Raw genomic sequence first — 18174 nt, 5'->3', positions numbered from 1 at the left:
CACAGATTGACCAGAGAGCAGAGCTGGAATTCTGACTTTTTAAAAGTAAGAATCCTGAGCAAAAAAGTTAGATTTATGAGATTAAAGTCTGATTCCATATGTAGTGGCATAATCTTACATTGAAAATGTTAGAGAAATCCAACCTTTAATCTGAGTCCTTTTAGTAGACATTCTGATTGCTGTTTTCTGACACTGAATTGGCCGCACAACAGGATATTTAATCTGTAGCTGCATTTCCACTGGAAATGTGCTCAAAGCTTTGTCTGTATTCCCTAACCCTAACCCCAAAACCCCAACTCTACCTAGCACCTAAACGTTTTATCAAAAATCGAGTATTTTTGAAATTGCCAATGTTTCTATCCATCCGTCCATTTTCTTACACCTTTATCTCATCGGGGTCGGGAGGTGTTCCGGTGCCTATCTCCAGCTGTCAATGGACAACAGGCGGGCTCAACCTGGACAGGTCGCCAGTCCATCGCAGGGCGTGTTTCTATTGTGCGAAAAATATTTTTGTAATGTAAAATTACAACAATATTGAATTATATGGTCAATGGAAATGGTGCTCTTTTGATTGTTGTCAAGTCAAGGTTCTGATTTGTAACATTCAGCATCCAATTGAACAATGGTATTTTCTGAGCTGAACAATTCATTGAACTCAGTTGTCTCAACTTTTGGCTTCATACATTGGATGGGCAAATTTTCAAGATTTTATTGGTAGAAAGTGCTGTGGACAAGAAAGTGCTTATTCAGCTTTCACACGCAAACTGAAACACAGAAAGAAATCATGACCCCTGTGATTTTAAACACTTTTTTTTATTCACTCAGTGATTCGAAAGACACTTTTAATACAAGAGTCATTTACATTATTGTGCTGATGATCAATTGAAATAACTGTCGCAACTCCTTCCCTTCATTGTGTGGGAAACTTAGAGTTATTGTAGTCTCTGCTTATGTTCAAAAGGCACTTTGGTATGAAGGCACAACAGCAAAGGTCAGACGCACATCAGCTCCGTCTATGCCTTTTGTTCTTGCCGTTGGTTGAAATATAAAATGAAGTTTACATCGATCAGCCACAACATTATGACTATTGACTATTGGTAAAGAGAGTTATACGGGGGTTGTTTTGTTACGCCCTGATGATTTAGTACTTGCAACATCCTCATGCCTTTTTGGAAATAAATCAAAGGTTATATGTTTCTCTCCATGAGGAAGACTGGAGGCCATCTAATGTTGTGTCTGAGGAATAAACTTGTCAGTAAAATCTTACTGTCATCAGCAGTTACGACTTATGCAATGATCAAGTCCACTTAGAGCCAACAAACACGTACATCTTTAAAAATGAAAAAGACAAAAAGATCTAAAGGAACGTGCACTTGAGGACAAATATTTACAAAGTGTTTTACATCCATTTCTGAGGAAATAAGAGAAAGAGGAGACATACGTCAATCAGGTTCAATCTTTAAAAGTTGATCATCTCCAAAGTGTCGCTATTAACCAAACCAGCAAAAGAGATACACAGTGTCTGACCACACAATTGTGCTGCTGCCTGCTGGGTATGAAAGATTTTCTTTTTCAGGGTTCCTTCTGAACAAATGGCAGAAAGATCCGGTTTCAGCTCCACTGGAGTCAGTTAGAAACAGATTTGATCAAAGAGTCATAGAAGAAATGATCCTGCATCATAGCATGTTAGCACTTCAATTGGTCATGAACAACTCTGTCCGGTCCAGCATCTCTTCAGCCATACCTGGAGACATGGCTTCATTCAGACAGAAGGATTGGTCCACATACAATATTAAAATGCAAATTCAGAAAATTCCAAGTGTCAACAACATTAGTCAAAAAACCCTATAAAAAACCAACACTTTTTCCCATGCAGATGTAAAATATATTGCAACATACCATATAGTGAGTGTGCTGTACAAAAAGCAGCAGACGAAACGCGATTACCCATTTCAAATACATACTGAAATATTCTTAACATATACTTCAATGGACAAGTGTAACATTACCACAAGATGTTGGCTTTCCGGCAGCAAATAATATAGATCTAAATAATATCAGTACCTCGCTTGTATCCAGCGCCCATTTAAAGTAGCAAGCAACAATCAACCTGACTCAAGACATTAGCCACATCACGTTAAATAAGGAAATCCGTCTAGCACCTATGAAGGTAAATTGTAACTGTACTTAAATGTCTTTTACTTTTTTTTTTTTGCTTAAGTTATAATAATAATTGATTCTGAGAGAGATTTTAATGAAAATATCAGTACCATTCTCATGCTTGTAAGCTAAATAGGCAGCTCACTTGTAGCATTTAGACAGGGAATGAATAAGAAAAAAATGCTTTTTGAAAAGTAAACAAAAGTTGTATATCATCTACTTTAAACATACTACCTAACTAGTTAACTACATTTCACTAATTAGTGTCATATTAAACAATAAAAGAGAAGCTAGCTACCTGTAGCTTTAGCGTTTAGCTCGATAGCTGCAAGTATATACATTAATAGTGTCAGGAATGCAACACGTTTCTTTAAATTAGCCAAAGGTTATTATAAAATCAATAACTGGATTTTTTTTTTAAAGTTAATTTCTAATCCGCAACCATTAATTCTGTAATCTCATATGGGCTATGCTAGCTTCTGTGTTCCATTCACTCACTGATAGGCTACAATGGTCACTCTGGTCGAAGTTGTCAGGGTCTTAACATAATTTATTTTTATTAATTTGTTTTCTCTCGTTGGTATGTTTCCATTGAAAACTAGGCGGTACAAGTTGTTTGTATTCTTGTCCTATTGCTGACATCCCGACTAGTTCCATCCTTAGTATTAGTACAAGGAAAGATCTGTGGCATATTCTTTATATTTAGCTTACAGACATGGGATGGTCATCATTCTTTTCATTGTTAAGTAAGGCTAATGAATGCATTTTACAAGCATTACATTATCAAACGATTAATAACTTTAAAGGTGGTTTTTGTCACCTCTACATAGACGCCAGTGGATCACTTTTTGAAAAAGAATTACTGCTCATAGAAAACTAAACAGACCAAAATCTATTTACATCACACTGCTTGTTATTAGCTTTCCATTAATGTTATGTATGTCAATTTAAGAATCCCATTTCATAAAGCCAAGCTTCCCCTACTTCTTATGTATGCATACTTATCAATAGCACACAGTGCTTATACACAGTTTGATACAGAAGTTAATCCCACTCAGTGCTATCGCTACTTAGTCGACTCTGTATAGTTTATTTATTATGTAGTTACTTTATGCTTCATATGAGCTGGTCAGAAAAATTGATCTAAAGGCCAAAAGCTTGAGTTCTTCCAAACTTCCATTTTAACCTTCAGTAGGAAAGTGATCAAGAGAAATGCTGATCACGTTTTTACAAAACATCTAAGAAACCCTATTGGTATTCCAACAAATAAAACATTGTCCATTACGCCAAAACTTGTACAATTTCAAGGATTTGTCAGTTTTCACTTAAACTCGTGTTGAATTTAGTTAAAATTTCCTACTTTAAAATTTCTGTGTAAAAGCAGCACCCGAAAAAGGCTACGTGTTTTGGGGAGCTTATTCTTTGGCAGTGAATCTGTTGTCAGGAGCACATGTTAGTATGAAAACACAACACAATCTGTAAACTTTCCGTCTTAAATTAAGTACGTGGTGCAGTCCTGTAAACCGCTCCCCCCGGTCAGTCGCTGAGAAACTTCTTGGAGTTGTTGTTGTGCGTGCCGTTCTGTCCCGCGTACCTCTTGCTTCGGGGAAAGAAGTCAGTGCGGAGCAAACGGTAGAAATAAATCACCATCATGATGTTCATCATCATCATGGAGACGAGGAAGTACCCGCCGCGGTCCATCTGGGAGTAGTTGTCGACGATGTACCAGGTGAGGTAGAACTGGGTGCCGAGGCGAAACATGACGTAGGTGAAGAGGTTGGCGATTTTGTTGATGTGGTACATGGAGGAGGACTGAGCATTGGCCAGCTTCAGCATCAGCCGCAAGTGCAGGGTGACGCTGTTGACCTCCACGAAGAGGGCAATCAAAGCACCGGCAATGTAGAGCTGGGTGTAGAGGGCGTACAGGAAACACCAGATCACCTGGAGACAGAACATCACGGTGAGGGTGTTTGTACCAACGGACGGCTAACCTCGGGTTTGGTTTTGGACAATAAATCATTAACAATATCAATCGCAATATCAATATCAGTATATAATCTGATAGAACGCTCAATAGCTTCCCTGAACTCTTATCCAGAACCGCACGGCATTCTGGGGGATGTATTCAAAGGAAAGACTATAGCTGCTCAACCTTTCACGGCTAGCTAAGCTAGGTTGGTGGTACCAACAGACCAACTGACTCTTTGGTTATCTAGCAACAATGTGTTGAGTAACTTGTGGAGACGCAGTTAAATGTTTGAGAATAAAGAAAAACAGCAGCGTGGAGTGAAAGCTGTGGCTAAAAAAGGAAAGATCATGGCACCAGTTTACTCTGGAAGTATTTCAGATACTTAAAACAAAAAAGTAATCAATAATTATTAGGGCTGTCAACATTAACACATGTGATTAATCTAAAAAGTTTAACGCATTAATATTACATAATACCAATTAATCGCATTACCTATAAAACATCTCTCCCATGGAGGGTTACCTAGTTCAAAGCAGTAGGTCTTGTACTGCGGTCAGCAATGTAGAGTCGTAAAAACGAGTGAAAAGATGAGTGAGGAGATTGAGACTGGTGTGCCAAGTAGGATGTACTTATTGCAATGATGAATTAACCTTCCACTGAAGCACAACCAGTTTATTGTTGACATTTCTAAGTTACTTTTGAAACAAAATGACTTATTTTAAACCATCCTGAATTCACAACCCAAACTCAGTTTGGTTTGTCTCAAACCAAACTGAGATGTTTGGTTTGAGACAAAAAAAGATTTTCGTGTATCTTTACATTTCAAGCTTACATGGTTAAAGCACTGGTAATAAATCGTGACTAGTAAACACGTAAACAGAAACACACGTAAGTATGACGTCTCTGTAAGCGAAATTGTTCTATAAAAAAAAAGGGCTAGTTGAGACCAAAGCATCATCCAATTTTTGGTACAAGGAGAAAGAAAAGAGAAAACCGATAAATCACACAAGTGGAAATTATTGCGTTTGTTTTAATTGATCAATTAATTGATTCATTTATTTATGAATCAATCAATTATTTATGTTTATTGCAACAGGCCTAGACAGCACTAATAATGATCTATGTCTACTGATGTGAAACCTTTCCATCGTAATACATTTTTCAGCCATATCGTCCAGCCCTATCTAAGAGCGCCACAATCTGTTTAAAAGTTGACTTTTTCATTTTTTCGGTGTGAGATTATACTATTGCAGTAAAGGTTGAATGTGTTAGCTTTATTGGACACATTTTGAGTAAAAATTCTACTAGCATTCATTAATATTTAAAGAAAAAAAAAACATTAAGTGGGACAAAAGTCCAGTAATGTTTCTGCATCAATGGAAATCCTGTTTTCTTTTGTCATCTACACCTTGTTTTATAAAATAAAAAAAAGAGGAAAAACGAAGCTTTCTCTGTTAATAATCTATCAAGTCAACTTCAACTCTCCTATTTTTTTTCCCCATGTCCTGGGAACCTGTCCAACGCATTGCAGAACTTGATGTTATCTTTCTTTTGCCTTGTGACTCAGATATTCTGTCGGAACCAGAAACGCCAGCTTGATCGAGTTAAAAACAAAAGCACGAGCAAAAACATCTTACCAACGCATGATGGAGCAGGAACTCCCACGATCCTCTGCCGTGTCCCGTCAGAATGATATCGCCTGCATCGTGCACGAAGTAACCTGGGGGGGGGAAAAGGAGTTTTGTATTAATGTGGTGTGAGGTAAAGACATGGACCTTCCATTAAAAAATAACTAAAAAAGTAGCCACTGCTTGGTGCGCTGCAGTCTTAATTTTGGACTTAATACCCCTCCGTAGTTTACTGCATTGGAGTTATTGCTTTTTTAAAAAAAACAATTAGATAGCATTCCTCTTTTTTGTGTGACTGTTAAACAAAATGTCTCCAGTCATCATATTCCAGGCATGCAAACTAAACGTTTCTCATTTGGTTATTAAACTGTGACAGTCTGATTCAGCTGAAATATTTCCACTGCCTGGGATTTTTTCATTTATGCATTTATTTTATTTTATTTTTTTACGAGTGCCACTCTGAGGTGAGCATGACACACAAACAGCTGCTCTGTTAATGCGCCTAACCTCTCATTTCATTTGTGTTTGGGCTCTGAGGAGCTGTTTGCAGTTGTTGGGGGGAGGGAAGCTCTTCACCAGACTTGTATTCTCCTAGAGACATGAAAACCAAACCACACACAACAGAGAGACTCGAACAGACCACCGAGGCTCGAGACGGTTGTTTTCGGTGGCCATAGCGTTTGCCTGTCAGGATTAAAGGAGGAGCTGCCGACTGCTTCAAACGACAGAAAGTGAGATAATTACACGCTTCTTTTGTAACAGGAGGCAAATGCAGTTGAACTCCTCCCACACTCTGCCATGGGTGCAGTAACATTTCAATATTCTCACGTACAGATCAAACAACTTGGCTGTTTTTAAGTCAAAGCCTTTTTTCTTTGTTTTTAATTGCGTCACCTTCTCAGATATAGACCTCCCTTCGTATTTTAACACATCCCAACGACAAACGTACAGTATTGTGTTGTGATCTTATGTACATAATTGTTAGGTGCCTGGAAGGAAAATGATAAAAGGCGTTGGAACATAAAAGTCTGAAAAGTGGCCTTCAAATTTCAACTGCAAATGGAAAACTACAGTCATCAGCTTTAAGTTTCCCAGAAGATCAGCAATGATAACAAAACAAACATCTAGTCAAGCGTTACAATTAGGTGCTTGTGTAGGAATATGGAAAAATGAGTCATGGCTTCTCCGGTAAGTGAGAAGCCAGATGTTAAATTTAAAAAGAAAAATGTTAGTTTCTCCTCATGTTTTTTTCTCTACATGTCATATTTTCACATTCAAAACGACAATAAAAAAAAAAACACTCTTTTTTTTCTTTTTTGTTCCCTTTTGTTAAACCGAACCAAAAATCAAACTAATTAATTACATTGTTTATGTTTGTAATGTGACAAAAAACAGAGAAAAACTATAAGCGACATGGATGTGGTTTTGGCACATAAAACAGACAGAGGTGCGTTTACTGACCTGTGGAGACGCAGATGAGCAGGTAGGACAGAGGGGTGTGAAACGCGCGGATGTTGCTGAGCGTCTCGGGCCAGATCACCACGCTGCAGAGAGGGACACACACAGGACGGATTAATGACTCTGAATATTCACCTGAGTCAGACAGGCAGCGGCTCGTTTGCGGACAGAAAACCCTGACTAAGCAGAGGCGTCGGTAAGAAAGGCCTTTCAAACACCTTCTTCCCCCAACAACAGCTATCAATGCTTCCAGGGGATGTTTGAAAGGTACGGCGCCTCTCTCAGCTGTATACACCAGAGGTTTTTTTACTTAGAACATTTTGACAATGAGAAAACATATTATGAACATTTTTCCACACTTGATGTATGATTATGTTTGCATTTATCAAACATGGCTTTAAAAATTGACTTTACAATGTAACGCCTTGAAATTGGGCCTCTGTCTCTTTAAGAAACTCCTGCTCTTTCTTCTGACACGCCAACCTCACAGCATTGCTCCTCCATTAACCCTTTAGCCAGCGCTCCACTGAGAAGCAGCTCCTACAATGAGTTCAGCAGATGCACAGTCCAACAAATGTTTGCTAATTACTGCTGGCTAGTCTGAAGGAGCTGCGTGGTGTAGTCGTAGGGGAAAGGTTCTCTATGGATTACAGTCTGGGAAGGTTAGATCCTCCAAAGAGGCAAAGCTAGGTCCAACCAAGCGTTTTGCACAGCTGACTGGTTGCCATGGAGATTAAAAGATTTCTCAAACATGCATGGAAGAATCAAGGCAACACTCCAGGTCTGTTTTTGATGAGGGAACAACATTATAACTCGACGTAAAAGCTCAAAAAAGCCCATTTTACATGATACCGTCCCTTTAATAGCCCAACGTTTTGTGTGTGTGTGTAAACACCCCACAGTGAAAGCTTGGTTCTAAACCCTGCCATGCGTTACTGAGTCATTCCTTCACATTTCTGATTCAGAAATTAAAGAAGTATTTACTTTACTGCTGACTCTTAATGTGGGGAGATAAGTCACGTGCGTCAATTCCCCGCCCCTCTTTTGATGCTTTCACAATACGAAATCAGGTTTTTCCAGTTGATTTTTTTTTTTGTCTTTTCTTATTCTGTCTGTAGCTCAACAGCCGTGTGTTAATTCAGTAACAGAAGCAGCTCCGCGTGTCCCTCCCCACCTAAGAATGCCATTGTCCCAGTTCAAGCATGCCCTTCTTCTTCTTCTTCTCCTGACTGCCACAGACTGTCACTGCTACACACACACACACACACGCACACACACATTCTCCCACACGTTGTACTACATCATATGAACCGGGGACAAGACAATGCCACCTCAGTGTGGAGCAGCGGGTGGATGGATGGAGCTGTCACTCACCAGGTCAGAGCCCAGGTCCCGGTCAGCACCGAGTGCACCATGGACACGGACAGGTTCTTCCACTTCCAGGAACGGAAGGCGTCCTGCCGGACCACCGTGGGGACGGGCAGCCTCTGCAGCAGCTGGTGGGCCACCCTGAACAGCAGAGAGCAGAGCAGCACCGCCGGGCCGGGGTGGCTCTTCAGCACAGGCAGCAGGGCCTCCATGCTCTTCTTTACGTCCCTGCTCCTCTAGAATTAAAACAGGAGCTGTTGTTTTTGTTGTTGGTGTTGTTTGTTTGGTTTTTGTTGTTGCTTTTTGTTTGTTTTGTTTTTGTTGTTTTTAATGAGATGGATTCCCTCCGTATGTGATGGGGAGCGTCGTGCAGGAGAAAAAGAAGAAGAGGAGACGATCCTCCGCTCAAACCACCGCGCAGCGGGTGTCTGGCTGTTGCCGCGTCTCGCGTTTTTACGCACAGGTCCAAGTCCGGGTCCGGCAGATGGAAGGAGGGGGGATTCCGTGTCGGATCATTCCAGGGGGACGACGGTGGTTTTCTCCACGCCGCGCTTCGTAAACATGACGAGGCGAGCCGCGCTCAGCTCGGCTGTCCGTGCAGAATGACGGAAGAAAAGGAGGAGGGAGGAAGGCAGTGGGGGTGGGTGGTGTCGCGGCTGATCCGTCGGCTCGCAGGAACAAGGAGGGGCAGACACACCGAGATTATGTCACGCAAAAAAAACTCCCAAAAGCCAGATCTGCTCCTGCTGCTGGAATGCGGTTCGGAAATATGCTCGTCACAAATAATAATAATAATAATAATAATAATAATAATAATAATAATAATAATAATAATAATAATAATAATAATAATAATAATAATAATAACAAAAAGAAAGAAATGGCATCAGTGGAGACCGTTCAGAAAGAATGATCCCCGGTGATCATGGGCCGCACGTGACGCGCTTACAAGGTCCGAGCGGGTTTGGGTAATTGGGTTTTCTCATCAGAAACAACACCAAGCTGCGTTTCCATTCCAAATGCGCGCAAGTCCTTGTTTATATTCTGATAATGTTAAAAAAAAAAAAAAATAAAAATAGAAGAAGAAAAAAAACAAACAACAAAAAAAAAAACAATTTTGTGGATGTGGCGTTTCCACTAAAAAAGAAATTACACTAAAATCACACGTAAATAAGGTTGTTCACGCGATAAGTCCTTACAAAATCATGGCAGCGACAGACGTCAACAGTTACACGAGATACATTCATAACTCAGCTGTGGCGCTAGCCAATCAGAGGAGACTTTGGAATCTTATTCAGGTGGATAAGCCGCTTAGGCCTTGGGGGAAATTGTAGTGATTTTGCAGAGGAGCTTTGGATTCAACACTTTCAAATGACTCTCCGGTGGAGCCAGCTGCACGTTGACGAGAGAAAATAAACAAACCTCATGCTATTTCTTCTTCGTTTTCGGAAGTAGCAACATCCGGTTATACATCGCCTCATGTGATGGGAAAAGGTGTTTCCGATGACTGAGAAACCAGGCCAAATCTAAACTTTTATCCGAAAACGTGGACTCTCCCCCAAACCCCCCGAAATTGCCGTCTTTCTATTAAGCAAATTTATTTTCGTAATTTCAACTTGGAAATGACAAATTAGAAACACAGATAGTGGCACAGATAAAGAAATGGTTTTAAAGAATTTTGTCAAATATTCTTAAAATATTTGACAAAATATTTCATCTATGCTTGTTTTTCTCCTCACAAAACAAACATAGGCGAGAATTGATCAAATGTACGTAAAAAATTCATAAGAGGTTTGGAGGGGAACGGTTCAGATTTTTTTTTAACTGATTGAAGTCCATAATCCTGTAAAGAAGAATGAATACTCCCAAATTCTAATTTATTAACACCTTATGACATGACTATTTCAATATAAGTCATTCATTTTTGAAAACTGGAAACATTACAGAATTGATTTATTAAATGTAGCCGGGTTTAAGGTGTTCTACTACAGCAGTAATGCTATTGCATCATTTTTGTTTTGTTTATGTGATTTTATTTGCCATCTGCCTGTTCCGCACACTTCAACGTGCCCACGTAGTCGGTCTCTGTTGTTGCACATTTTGGCCACTAGAGGGCAGCGCTGTGCTTAAAATTGATGACCGTTTTCCCGAGGCTGTGCCTCAAATGTTACGGCTTCATTTCAAGAACATCATTCAAACCGTCAACTTCGCCCATCAAATTCAGCGGGCGGGACGAGAGGAACGTTCTATAGAACCTGGCCTCTGATTGGCTGTCAAGACGACTTCTTCCAAATTTGCAATGACTCTGAACAGAAACAACTTCATCCACGTAATTAAATCGCTCCAATTTGTTTACCACAAACGTAACAGTAAAGACACATCTTATTTATTGATTGATTCGTTGTGATTTGGCATTCTTCACAAAGGCAGACACATCAGTGTGATGCTTGTACAGTTCTTTGGATTAAATTGGATTTCATGAGGAATGTTGTCACGCGGCTATTTTACAAGAATACAGATTCAGATTACTAAATTTGTGCAGTGACGTCAGAAGATAGTTTGCTTGTGAAAGACAAAGTGTGGAAGATGCCAAAAAATTTGCAAATGACTTTGGTAATTTTATTTTTTTTTTGTTTCCATCTGAAGCCAGTAATGATAGCACAACAAACCATCTAGTCAGGCATGATCCTACCTGTGTAGGAATATGGAAACATTGGTCTTTTCTTTTTTCCAGTAAGATATTTTAAGTAAGATTTTAAATATGAAAATATTTCTATTGCTTTTCTTAGTGCTTTACTTACATTTCCGACCACTGGTGAGTGGACGCCCCCCTGTGGCAGTGTTGTATATTTCAGTCCTTCATGTTTCTGTTTCCCTGTAATTCATACAGGAATCGCCAGTGAAGATACTGGATAAGAAAGCTAAATAATTATTTTGCAAAATAAACTCTAAAACACTAGTTTTAGAGTTTGTTATTTCAGTAAGATTACACTATTATCAAAGGTAGCTACGGACAATGGCGATTCTGAGAACCTTCAGACTTATCTTGGGAGTTCGGAAAAGTGTTTACAGCCTTTTCATTTTGAAACACTGTAAAATTGTAATTCTTTTTCCTCTCATTTACCCATCAACCATTTTTTTCTGTCGTTATGTTTCCCTCTACGGTACACAATACAGGTAGAGGGGAAGCATCCTATCAGATCACATTAAGCTTCATACAAACCTTGGAGGCAATGAGACTTCTTTGTCGTAATCACATTTCGAATGATTACATTTTTGTTTTATGTGTTTTCATGTTTGTATTTTTTTTTATTACACACTCTGTCTTTAACTGAAACTTATCTGCTTCAGGTCTTGACAGCTTGCAGCCTGACTGCACAAACTCTAAGGTGTGTCTGGAGTCTCTGAGTCAACCGGAAGGGAGCGACAATCTTTGAGTATTAGCCCTGCATGGCCTTTCTGCTGTCTGGTGATGCAAGGAAGTGCACCTCATCATTAATGAAATAAATCAGTTTATGGGCAGAGGGGGTGTAGAATCTTTTTTCTTTCTTTCTTTCTTTTAAACTTTAAATCATGTTATAACATTATTCCCTCATCAAAAACATTATAGTGTTGATTTGATTCTTCATGCGTGTTTAAGAAACCCTTGAATCTCCCATGGCAACCATTCTGGGGTGTCAAAATGCTTGCTCTCACAAAGCTCCTCCTATTTTCACAAAGCTCCTCTCCAGCCAGGCTTCTGCCTCACAGAGCACCTCAGCTCCTCCAGACTAGCGGTAGCAGAATCAGGTGGGCTCATCTTATGAACTACTTCTCAGTCAGTGTAACAGTCCTAAGAATGGTTGCATACAGCAAAATGGACTGTTGTGATGACATGCTAAGGGCAGAGTGTCAAAAAGGGCAGGAGCTTCTTAAAGAAACAGAGGCACTAAATTACAAAGTCAAATTTTTTTAAAGTCATGTTTGATATATACACAGCATTTTTAAAACCGCTGAATCTACCATCATTACTTGATTGTGCTAAAAGAAAATGACACTATGTCCATGGAAAATACAAAACACCGCCATCTATCCATCTGTCTGTCTGTGTCTATTAGATGGCAGCAAGGTTTCCCTTGAGAATCACACATCTGCATCCACTTAGTTACCTATCACACCACCAGAGGGCGCCCTCCACTTCAATCTTCTTCTGTGACTTACTAGAAAACTTTTTTGATGATTTCTTTAATTGATTTCAAAACAACCTATAAGCGCTTGGCTTTCCAACGGCTTCAACTAATTCACGACATGTAACCGTGCTCCATTAGACGGTGTTTGTAACCTCTGCAGATGTCAGACCTACCGGAACTCCAGGCGTGAAAGACGTGTCATGTAACATCCACAGGCCCCGTGGAACAGAACAACCTGCACTAAATGTAACTCAACACTGAAGACTCGGTTTCCTGGCCGCCTCGCCGAGAAACGCCAAAGGACTTTCGCTCTCTTTGTCCTGTCGAACAACAGAAACTTGTAATTTGTCAGGAGTTTTATGAATCTCCAAGTCTGGAGCAGAATGTTTCAGGACAGGCGCTGTTGTTCTCGGCTCGAGACGGTTTGATCTGTTGAGGAACCCGTATGTGTCCGCGTGGTTTGTTTTACTTCTTTGTGGAGGCTTTGATTTTTAAATAGAAAGAAAAGGTGGACAACAAATTGATACAAGCAATTTATCGGTTTTGTGAATATAAATAATTCGAACTTCGATTTTTAATTAATTTTTGCTTCGAATTACTTCTGATTCGGATTCAGTGGCACCCCCAAGGAAGGGTAATGGGGGCCGTAGCCCCCACTTGAAATCTGCTGAAAAATGTCTATAAATTATAGATTTCTATTATTATTATTATTATTATTATTATTATTATTATTATTATTATTATTATTATTATTATTATTATTATTATTGTTATTGTTATTATTATTTATCTTTTTTATTTTAGCTGTCCTCCCCTAAATATTTTAGATATTTACATTTTCTGAGGCCGCCACTGTTCTGATTAAGTCTGAAAATTCTGATTAATAATCTGTTTGATTATCAAATAACTATAGTAGAGTTCCTCAATATGGCTAACTTAATATCTAATGCTATTTATAAGCAGACAGTAATTTAGATTCTTATTTGAATTTCTTCTTAAATGATTAGTGATTACAGAGTTAAGTTAAGACAAATCTGATCGCTCTTATTGGTCTGTTGTTGCAAATCTCAAACCTGAACTCCTCAGCAAACTGAACAAAATTATGTTCAGTTAGCGCTCTGATATCTCCACCACACCCATGCGTCCAGTGGGGTTCTCAGACATTTGGGGGGGGTCAGCTGCTCGAGAGGAAAGAAAGGGTATTTACTGTGAGAATTAATACAGGCAGAGTTAAAAATGTGGGACACTTAATATCATTTTAAATCTAGAAAATGCTACATTGAGACAGACCACACACTGTCAAGGAAACAAACTAAAAAAAGATTTCACAAGGGCACCTTTTCTTGTCCAGAGAAAACGGAGAACAAACCAGAATAAGGAAATAATGAAAATAAAAAAATCCAGCCAAAATAAAATAAATCAAAATTTGAGTTTGTCACCTGACAAAAATGAGGTGTGAATATTTTCTCCAAGGCGCTGTGTTTGCACACGTTCCCAACCTGACGCGCGGGCACGCGTTCAGAAGGCTTTCGTCACCTTTAAAGTTCACGGTTCTGATTTATCTGCTGCTGAAACCTGCTGTGTCAAATGTCAAGAGGGACTTTGTGACATGTAAAAGCAAAACAAAAAACAAACCCAGCCACCCACAGCTTCCTGTCATTATTTTTAAGAAATCTCCAGAGATTAAAAAGATTAAGCTCCTCAGGCGTGGGCTCATACCTCATAATCGGCATCGGTTTCTCTGCGCCGCTCGCTCCATTCCTGCAGGATGACTGAGCGGCGGGCCTGCTGACAGAAGGTTAAATATGTGACTGAGCGGGTCGGAGGAGTGGCACGCTGAGACCTCAAGGCTCCTTCAGGTGCTGCCATACTATATTCCTGAGAAAGAGCAAACCATTGTTTGTGAAACCGGCGACTAATCTGACTTCCATCGGAGGAGCTTCTTTATTGAAAGAAAAAAAAAGAGAGAGAAACAGGGATTGAAGAGAAGGTTCGGTTACGCGCAGATGATTGTTTGTGGCAATGCATGATTATTTCAGATTGATAATGACAGAGGAAGCATGTACTTCACCACACAGAGCGGGCTTTGTTGCTGCACAAAGCATTTATTATCCCATCGTGGCAGACAGAAGACACAGTGGTCGCAGACCCTCCTTCCTGCGTAGGAAATGGGGAGGTTGCTTAATAATTACCAGGTATATGGAAGCAACACTGCAGCACTTGATGCCCCACTAATGACAAAATGACATCTCAACCTAACTTTTCACATACCCTGTTTATGTCCGCGTGGGTAAAGAACATATTTCATGTTGTAGACCTAACGGCAGTCGATTGGAAGGTTAAAATAATGAGTAACTTTAGAAAAATGGCAGCTTAGGTTGACGACATTCTGAAAAAAATGTAAATTATACGCTCACTAGAATGAAAATACTAGGTTTTAGAATAATACATGCCTTTATCTCAACTCGTCTCGACTATTGCAAAGCTGGTGTCAGTCAGACATCTGGCACATCTTTATCCCTCCTATTTATATCTACATGCTCCTGCTAGCATGTAGCTTGTTTCTAGCTTGCTGCAGCTAGAAAGAAGCAATAAGATTACTTACCATAGCTATGCAGATGATACACAGGTTTTTATTATGATGTCACCAGGTGACTCCAAAACAATCTATGCCTTGAACAAAGGCTTAGAACAAATCAACGTGTGTATATGTCATAACTTCCTCCAGCTGAATAGAAATGAAGATTAACTTGTTTTCTTTGGCCCTAAAGAGGAATGATCTGTGGCCCTAATCCTCTTCCGTATGATCTAGATACGTAGAAAGTCCAGAGAAAACTTATTTATACTCATCTAGCAACCCAGAAGACCAGAGCATACTTCTACTTACTTACACTTATTTAGCAACCCAGAACAGGGATTAGAACAAATTTAGAATCCAGAAAACTACCTTAGCAATTACGTTTTAGACTTCTATTCTTCCAACCCAGAAAAGGAATTAGACCAGAGGATACTTACTTATACTTATCTACCAACCCTGAATAGGAGTGTCTAGTTTATTTAGTTTGGATCAACATTATTAGACTACTTTTTAGACTCCTGTTCTTCCAACCCAGTCATGGAATTAGACCAGAGGATAGTTAGTAACGCTGAACAGGAGCACCTAGTTTATATACTTTAGATCAACATTAGATTCTTTTTCTTCTGCTGCTCTTTCCTTTGGTTTGTTATTTTGCTTGTATTTCCTTTTAATTCCTGTAAAGCACTTTGTATTGCCTTGTTGCTGAAAATGTGCTATATAAATAAAATTACCTTTACCTTCACCTCTAGAATCAGCTCGCAGCTTCAGCTTGTGATCAAGCCGGAAGCTTGATCACGAGCCAGAAACGTGTGATCAGGACCAAAATCTGGGTGCAGTGATGGACTCAGATCTGAACCTTCAGAGTCACATGAAGGCAGTTGCAAAGTCGACCTTCTATAACCTGCAGAACATTTTCAGAAATAAAGGACTGACGTCTCAGTAAGATAGATAGATTATAAAGTTTCTCTGCTAGTTTTTAAATCACTGAACGGCTTAGCACCAAAATACATTAAAGACCAGTTTGTCGGGTTTGTCTGGGTTTTGATTATTTGTCTCCAGCTCCATTATTAATCTGTGTTCCTTTGTCTCTTTATTTGATTATCAGCCTTGTTTCTGTTTTTACTTTAGTTCTGTCCCTTCTCAGTTTATTACGTCTATTTCTACCCCCCTCCCTGTGCCTTTTCCTCTCTCTCTCCTCAGCCTTCCTTCTGCTCTCTCCCCTCACACCTGCAACCCATTTCTAATCATCCATCTGTTCTTTGTTCTAGTAATCAAGCTCCCCAGTACATATGCAACTCATTCTCGGTCACACCTTTCTGGTTCCTCCTTTCAAATCCTGTTACTTTCCTGCTTCACCCTGCTGGTTTTTGTTCGTGGAGTCCTGTTTTTTTTCTCTCCTCTGACTCCATGAGTTCTCCAAGGTTTTTGTAAGTTTTGTTCTTCCTTTCTTAAAAATTAAACTGCTTGCTTGTACTCTGTCATTTTACACCATGATATTTTTTTGTACTGTAGTTATCGCAGCCTTATAAAGAGTATCAGTTGACACTCAAGGGAGAGGCAGAGCCAACTGATGGAAAACAGCAGGTTTTAGTTTCATGAATGGGACGAGAGGTCAAGAATGTGCTGATAAAATAGCAGATGTTCCTTGAGTTTTGTTCTTTATCGTGTCTAAACAGGTTTAGACCACACTGTTGTGTAGCTTTCTTGGTGATGTTTTGTACCTTTAAAATGAAAACAACACTACGTGGATATCTAAATGAACCTTAGTAGACATTTTTGTTAAATGTTATTTAAAGTATAACCTGATGGACCAATGTCTCTCTCTTTCTTTCTTTTTCTCCTTTTCTCTTTTTCTCTCTCCAGGATCTGTTTCAGAGAAGCTTCCGGAACACGACTGTGAACATTGTCAGAGACTCCTCACACCCTCTCTGTGAACTTGATGAACTGCTGCCATTATGAATAGTGTGATTTCATAGAGGCAGAACCACCAAGCTGCTGTACAACTTTCTACCTCAAGCTGTTGAAGTTTTGACACACGCTCTATATTATTGCACATTTTGTTCCAGCTATTTAATACGTTTTCCACAAATCTGTTGAGCATTTCAGAGTTTTTCTGTGTAATTCTAAGTTATGCAATGAATGCATAGCTAAAAGCAGAAGTGACCGTTTTTTTGGAACAAATGCACTTTTAGGAGTCTTTTTCTCTCCAAAAGAATATGTTTAACGTTTACTTGAGCAATGATATCAGGAAGCAGCTAAACCAAATAAAGAACAAACATGTTTGAGACATTGACATCTAATTTTAACGTGAGATTTTTCTTTTCTTATTTTTGTTGTTTTTCCACACAATATTTGTTCTGTTATTTTCTATCTGCTGAGCCCGCTTGAGCCATTTTGAAGTTGTCTATAAAGTACACCAAGTACTTTATAGACCATAAGTACTTTATTCTGTTATAGCATATTAGTATATGTTTTAGGTTGAAGATGATTGATTTGAAAAAGTTTCTTCTGCCTGAATTTTTGTAATTATGTTAGTGTTTATTTGATTCCATAAATAGATAATAAATCAGATGTGGACAAACTGTTAAAGTAATGCTTCTCTTATTTGAGTACAATCTTTGGTTACTCTATACCCGCCTCTGGAATAATGAAAGGCAGTAGAATAATGAATTATTTATAAATTGCTGTACTTGCAACTTGTTAACTGCCAAACCATAAAGAGAAAATGAAGCAAAAAACGAGCCTCTGTTGTTGCCAGTTTAGTTACCTAAAAAGGAGGGGAAAAGTATATCTTTTTTATTTTTAGTCCCTCGCTGGTTGCCGTAGTGCCGTGGCTCGGTTGCC

At 39.2% G+C, this 18174-nt stretch overlaps 1 protein-coding gene across 1 annotated transcript; it reads right to left on the bottom strand.

Moving 5' to 3' along the window:
• Positions 1-794: 794 nt before the first annotated feature.
• tlcd1 (TLC domain containing 1) lies at positions 795-9210 on the bottom strand. The gene is made up of 4 exons (XM_014473280.2): positions 8590-9210; positions 7219-7301; positions 5767-5849; positions 795-4101 (listed from the first exon to the last, which is right to left on the bottom strand). Exons 1-4 carry the CDS (start codon positions 8793-8795, stop codon positions 3697-3699), a joined length of 777 nt encoding a protein of 258 aa, XP_014328766.1. The 5' UTR covers positions 8796-9210; the 3' UTR covers positions 795-3696.
• Between the last annotated feature and the right edge of the window lie 8964 nt (positions 9211-18174).

The sequence above is a fragment of the Xiphophorus maculatus genome, chromosome 18 (assembly GCF_002775205.1).
Source record: "Xiphophorus maculatus strain JP 163 A chromosome 18, X_maculatus-5.0-male, whole genome shotgun sequence".
Lineage (NCBI taxonomy): Eukaryota > Metazoa > Chordata > Actinopteri > Cyprinodontiformes > Poeciliidae > Xiphophorus > Xiphophorus maculatus.
The sequence above is the reverse complement of the archived record's forward strand: the minus strand, read 5'-3'. Positions and strand labels throughout refer to the sequence as shown.